General features: G+C 31.1%; 1 protein-coding gene across 1 annotated transcript; it reads right to left on the bottom strand.

Annotated features, from left to right (window-relative positions):
* Positions 1–2,052: 2,052 nt before the first annotated feature.
* Positions 2,053–5,767, bottom strand: LOC120091821 (probable pectin methylesterase CGR3). The gene is made up of 7 exons (XM_039049964.1): positions 5,644–5,767; positions 4,893–5,060; positions 4,688–4,727; positions 4,269–4,310; positions 3,210–3,587; positions 3,024–3,076; positions 2,053–2,371 (listed from the first exon to the last, which is right to left on the bottom strand). Exons 2-7 carry the CDS (start codon positions 5,043–5,045, stop codon positions 2,222–2,224), a joined length of 816 nt encoding a protein of 271 aa, XP_038905892.1. The 5' UTR covers positions 5,046–5,060; positions 5,644–5,767; the 3' UTR covers positions 2,053–2,221.
* Between the last annotated feature and the right edge of the window lie 1,276 nt (positions 5,768–7,043).

Genomic DNA, 7,043 nt, shown 5'->3' with positions numbered 1-7,043 from the left:
TGTGTTTAGAATACATTTTCAAGTTTAATTTTAAAAACTTAGACTAAAACTTAGATGAAAGTTTTCTTTCTTTCTTTCTTTCTTTTTTCTTTTTTTTTTTTGGCGCAAAAATGAGTAAGAATGTATGAAGAATAAGGGAAGAGAGAGGGAGAAGATGGAAGATGAAAAAAATGTAAAAACCAATCATTAGTGACTGGTAGTAGGCAATGGGTGATGGAAAAGATTTGACAATTCACTACTAGAACAATTGTTGCAATGTTTTATAAAGGAGTTCATTTTATATTTTATTTTTGTGAAAATGAAGAATGAGAAAGGAATGAGAAATCCAGGGAGGGGAGGGGAAAAAATCACAAACGCCTAGCAATCACGGGCGATTAGTCGATGGTGTCGGTCATCGACAATCATGATAGTTGGCCAATGGTTAAAACCGGCTATTATTGTCAACAACAATCACTATTATGAGGTTATAAATAAATGAAGATTTTCCTCAAATCCATTGCATTTATTTAAAAACAAATAAATTGAAGTGTACAAACGTGAGCTTGGCTTCAAATGTCAGACTCCTAATTCCAAACTCGAGGTAAACACCCCATAAATATTATAGTAAATATAGTTTTCAAATATTTAAGAATGTCAAAAGATTATGATTTCCTTTTTCAATATTGCATTTCTCATCTCTAAGAAGTTTTATTCTTTTCCTTTTAGTTACAATCTCTCAAAAGTCATAATATTCTTCCCACTAAATGAAAGGGCTCTTTGGCTTTCCATAAGTATTAATTAAATTAAACAAAACCCAAGTTATCATTTTCTTAAGTAGATGAATGATCTAGAATAGGGAGAGCAAATGAAATCCACTCCTAACCTCCACTTTCTTCCTCTTTTTCATTGTTTTGTTGTTTTCTTTCTTGTTGTCTTGCTCACGCTCTCTCTTCTTAGTCTCCTCTCTCTCATTCATTCTCAATATTCTCTCACTTCTTTTCGAGCAACATTATGATAGCCAATGACAACACCTCTACAACGTCTCGGTAGTCCACGACAAATAGAAAAAGGAAAAATGGAGAATGGTCAAAGCAAAAGACGGAAGGAAAATTGAGTAGAGGAAAAAGAAAACCGAGAATAGTTTTGTAACTTTAGCTAATGATGATGTAAGCAAGAGTGCAAAATTCTTAAGTTTGAAAAAATGGACAAAAAGTTATTTTGGTGTTTGAGATTAGGTCTTCAATCAATTGTCTTTCCTTTTTCCCATATTTTTATTAAACATTTTTTTTACTGGATAGCTAAAGTAAAATTAGAGATGACTTGATGAAACATACTCGTCAATTTTATTATTATTATTTGGATGCACATACAAAACACAAATAGGTGATCATAAACATGATATATGAACATAATCTTGATTGTGACAACCATAAATTATTGTTATGTCTGACCAACAATCGAAACTTAGTAGTTAGAATTTAGACAAAAACAATTTATGTACAAAGCTTTAGGACATAATTATTTTGATGATATTGTTAAGCCTTTAAATAATAGGTAATGATTAGGTCCAATCTAGATTTCACCTATTTCCATACAACCTCCTCATTTATTATCTAGCAAAAATAAGTAACAATTTAATTTAATTTTTTTTTAAATCCAAATTTTTTTTAAAAAAGAACGGATTACAAAAAGATAAGTGTAACCCAACCAGCATAGGAGTATTTTTCTTAAGAACATCTTTTAAAACCCTTCCCCTCCACAGCTCTATCCTGCCAAGAGAATGGACACTCCAATTCTTAGAATTGCTAAAAGAGTTGCAAACACTTTGGTAGGAAAAAACCCAAGCTTACTATTAGCATCAAAATCAAGGGCAAAATATTCCTTACTCCATCTACCAAGAAAAAACAGAAAAAAGAAAACTGTTTCTTACTCCCATCCGTTCCTTATCTCCTCCATGTGAAAGAAAGGATCCCCCATTTTGCAAGCATTCATCTTTATAAGGGAGAAAAGAATGAACAGAACAGAAGACCCCAAAAACATTGAAAAAAACCATGCCAACTTGTTCAACTGGTAACTTTCATTAAACAAAAGGGCTGATATTTCTCAGACTAAAACTAAAATGAATTTGTGATAAATTTACTATACTAAAATGAATGAGCTGCTCTAATAAATTACCCTGAAACATGGTTTCTACTTGCTATAGAAATTAAACAAAAAATATTTCTAACATTTTAAAATGGTATCATCCTGACTTGAGAAAAAAGATTTGGCAGGCTGGTTTATATGATATATCCCTTAAAATTTTTTTAAACCTCTTTTTGGCAGCTTCATTCTCTTCCAACTTCCTTTGAACTAAATACCTTTTCCACCACGAAGGACTTCGGAGTTTGGCCTGCAAAATTTACAAACAAGATCAAAGCCAAATGGTCATTGCTAATTAGTAGGCAAAATTCCAATGCATGTAAAACTAGTAATTTTTAATTACCAATTGCCTAACTTGAGGATATTTTGCTTATTGATTCAAGTATGAAACACATTCTAAACCAAGCTTAAAGTTACTATGGCAATGGCAAACATTTTTGCCTCCCAAAAAGTAGAATATATTCTATAATTTCTATGTAGTTTCTTGGCAATCACATTTTGTTTCAGAATATGCAATGCGAGTGATCAAACGTCACCGGAATGTTTCAAAGTCATGGTCCATGTTCATTCAACATTTAACTTGTGTGAATCAAATCAAATTTCCTGACAATCTGTGAGAGTATTATTGGGAGATGCATTAGGAATATTAGTAGGATATCATTAAGGTATAATGGTAATTAGGTAGCGGTCTTGGTTGTAAATAAAGAGAGGTAGGGTTCATGAGGGGAGGTCATATTTTGCAATTATCTATTTTGGTAGATTGTTGGAGAGATGGCTATTGTTATATTGTAATTACTTTTGATATTGCAGTGCATTTTTATCTTTGTGTTTCGTGTTGTTTACTTGTAATTGAGAACCTAACACAATCTAAGAGGCACAGACTTCAGTTCCATAATTCTAACCTCGCGGTTGAATTTGTATCTGGTAAATTCTGTAATTGGATAATCTGGATAACCTGCATTACATTGAAAAAGAGAAAAATGAGAAGCATAGTAGTTTGAGATTAAAAGCATCAGAAATTATGTTAAAGTCAACTCTTAACTCAAGATTTTTGAATCTATAAAACAAAACTATAATAAGGGGTTTACCAGCAAATATGATAACACCATCTCTAGATACCCTCATCAACTCAGGAATTGTGCTGTTAAGGTATCGCGGAGAGAAATATTCCAAAGTATCGGAAATTATAACATGAGAAAATGAATTTTCCCTGTAAGGCAGAGAAAATTTCATATCGGCAACACGGATGATGCCTTTATGAATGAGATCCCAGCAATAAAAGTCACTACCGTCAGAGCCATATGGTTCCACACCCCAAGCTTCATATTCCTCTTCGTCTATGAGTAATTCGGACATCATCGAACAAGTATCAGGGCCAACGTATAAAACTTTGGTCATGCTATCATCATATACTTCCCTTAGAAGTGGTATCATTGTTTGAACTTCCAAACTGCAAAAGGTCTGGCCTGCCATTATGCACTAGCAATATTAGATCTATGATAGATACCTTGTCAAGGAACGAGGGTGATAGTGTTTGTATGTGTTTGTATACGCCTGTACTTATAAAATCAGTAAATAATTTTTATAAATGAGAATGATCGAAACACTAACAATACATTTATGCATAAAGATCTTCATAGTAATTCTCAAGTCCCGGAGTCCAAATGTCTAAATCCGTGAAGAAAATTCAGCTGTCTAACTTAAGCAAAGTCGAGGCTTTTCTCTAGAAATTTTCAAACAAATAACAGAACACAAAATAAGTAATTATAACAGCTACAAGAAATAATAAATCTTATGTCTCTAGTCTAACCCTCTACTTTTTCCCTTAACCTCTTCTTTTCTTTTTCTTTTTTTTTTTTCTTTTTTTTTCTTTTAATTCCTTGGGCCCTGCTACAGATTGTTGATAGATCACCTAGCAGTAGAGGAATTTGTTCAAATCTCAGGAATTCTAGACGCATTACACAGTTTAATATCACTAATCCCATGCTAAAAACAGACATTTAGGTTATAAACAAGGTCAAAAATCCAATTTCACAATTTTAACCAAGGTTGATAGTTGAATTATTATCAGTACAGCAATGCTGCAATATCATTGTACAAAGTCGTTGTATAAACTTCAGTGACTTCGAAAGATAAAGACAGAATACCTTCAACTTCATTGTCAGCCTCCAAATGGCTCGTCTGCCCACCTACCATGAGAAGAAGAAGAAGAAGAAGAAAATTATATATCCAGATTAACAACATAAAATACTAAATAACCGTGAAAGCTAGCAATTTTGTTCCTTCTTGTTATTTTGTCATCAACATTTGCCCCATTCAAGACCTACCTCGGCTAACACATTTGACTTTAGTTCTGTCTATGACAACAATCTAATGTACATATTTGAAGTTACGATCCATTTGATGAACAAGTTTTGGCAAATAACATTAAAAATTAAAATGTTTACTTTTTTAAAAGTTTGGAAACTAAAATGGGATTTAATAACCTGTCGCTTCATCGTGTGGGCATCCAACCAACTAAATTAACTTAGCTACTATCTCGTCAAGTATAGTAACAAATACGAACCTGATGCATGATAGAGATATCCTAGAGCAAGGGTTATGACCTGAAAATTACAGAAATTATTTTTTCAATCCTAAATTAGATATCTTTCAGAACCAAACAAATAAAAAAGTCATTCCCATTCAACAAATAAATGTTTTGAATATGTGAACTAAGTATAGTAACTAAAAAAGGAAGGGAAGAGCTGTAAAATCGTAGAAAGAAGTACCATTATCAGAAGACCTATTAATAATAAAAGTGATGATAGTGACCTATAACGATCTGAACTTATGTATCGACTGGCTCCACGAACAACATAGGTACGCACTGGATTTTGTCTCAATGGCACCGTATTTAATATAGAAACTTCAAAGCTATCCATGTCTGAGATAGAACGCTGTATGAAATGTTTTCCAGCATCAGAATAACTGGAATTTCTATAGAATCATCCCTTCAAAATTAATGACTATAACAATATTCTTCCTCCGATTTATATATCACATGCACCAACCATTCCTCCATTCTCTTAACCTATCTCACATAATACAATAAGCTCGAGTGATGTCTTTATCCTACCACACCATAAATGTGATGTAAACCAAATTACGAAGACACAATCAAACGAACTACAAATTTCGAGTCATTAAGCTTCATAGCAAAACCAAACCAGTACAATGAATACTGAATTTCATCAAGTTAAGGAAAAACCTAACCACATTCCATGTTTGACATCTACTACAGTACTGAACGATCACGATCACACTAAATTCGGAGCAAATATATCACAATCGCTATAATGAATCAACCGTTATGTACTAAAAGTTACATCCTCTTCCAATTAATATCACCTTCAAACAAAGAATTGAATAATTTGGAAGCAAAAGGATGGCGATTCGTAGAGATGAAATGATCGACAGTAAAGAAACAGAATCATCAAATCGGAAGAAGTACAGAATCGGAGGTGGAAGATAGAATAGTACCTCAGGCGAAGGAACTCCGAAGAAAACTGGTAGAATTCTGGAGTTAGTTTCAGATCATAGAACACAATTCAGATCTTTGAAGGACTTCGAATGAACTTTTGGCTCTTGAAAGAACAGAGTTCGCTAGAGAGAGATATGAGTCAGACTTTGGGTCAAATAAATAGCTGCTTTTATACCTTGCGGTACTTAGGACTCGCCCCTCGAGTTGCGCCTCAAAAAAAGAAGCGAAAATTAGTTGAAAATAATAATTATAATAAACAAAATAAAAATTAAGTTCAACAAAAATCTTTTTTTTTTTAGTGTTTTGGTAAATTAAGCTTCCAACCTGAAAAATGGATATTAATGTCTGATAAATAAATATTAAAATAATCTCGTTCGAGAAAACACATATTATTACTATTTTTTTAATAATATGTCATTTTAAATAATTATGTATAATGATATATTTTGTTTACTCTCAATTAATTTTTAAATATTAAAAAATAGTTTTATTTTTTAAAAAATCAATATGCTGTAATTGTTTTTAAAAAATAGATGTATTCAATTTATGAAAAAAAACAAAAAAATATAGATTTGATTTGGTGGAAATAAGATAGATATATGAAATAGATCTTAATTTTAAATTATTTTAAAATAATTTAAACCTATATATGATTTGAAGAGAATCAAAAAGTATAAGAAAACTTATTTTCAAATCAACATAAGATTTAATCAGCAAAATCCAAACATACCTCTGTTTAGATTTGGTGTGAACGAGTTATTTATTTATTTTCGTTGTCATCGTTTCACGGTTGATTTTAGAGTGCAGTAAACAACTGAAAAATCGAAAAACAAATCAATTCAAATCAATACAATGATTTAGTTTGATTTTTTAATATAAAATTGGATATATTAGATTTGTATTTATGAAAAAAAAAAAAGAATTGATTTGGATCCTTTTTCGTTCTAAAAATCAATCAAAACCGAACCGGTGTATTTTTAATATTTTAATTATCATGATACACATATATTTGTTTTTTTTAGAAAAGAGACACATTTTATGACGCTGGTATGTTTTTAATTTTTTTTAAAAAAAATGCCAAGAAAAAAACAAAAATATTAAATTATAATCTATAGGCAAAAGAAATAGATCTAATTTTAATTTAAAAATAGCAAAAGAACAAATTCTTAACGAAAGTGAAGATAAAAATAAAAATTTGGAAGAAAAAAATACAAAAAAAATTGATAACCAAACTAATACTAAACCAAACCAAATAAAAATCAATCAATTAGTTTTGTTTTTTATTAGACATTGTTTCGATTTTATTTTATAAAACCATTTTTTTGGATTGGTTCTTGGTCTGCCAATAAACTAAATCAATTGTCACCTCTAGGGGTGTTCATGGGTTGGGTTGAACAAC

The sequence above is a fragment of the Benincasa hispida genome, chromosome 11, assembly GCF_009727055.1.
Source record: "Benincasa hispida cultivar B227 chromosome 11, ASM972705v1, whole genome shotgun sequence".
Classification (NCBI taxonomy): Eukaryota; Viridiplantae; Streptophyta; class Magnoliopsida; order Cucurbitales; family Cucurbitaceae; genus Benincasa; species Benincasa hispida.
Note: the sequence above shows the minus strand (reverse complement) of the source record. Positions and strands in the feature narration are given on the sequence as shown.

Excerpts from the sequence above, each read along its gene's own strand:
- LOC120091821 (XM_039049964.1), bottom strand. The coding sequence starts at position 5,045 with ATGGATAGCTTTGAAGTTTCTATATTAAATACGGTGCCATTGAGACAA. Across the intron at positions 4,311-4,687 it reads ATATCTCTATCATGCATCAG|GTGGGCAGACGAGCCATTTG; the intron begins GTTCGTATTTGT and ends TTCTCATGGTAG. Across the intron at positions 3,588-4,268 it reads GGCTGACAATGAAGTTGAAG|GCCAGACCTTTTGCAGTTTG; the intron begins GTATTCTGTCTT and ends GCATAATGGCAG.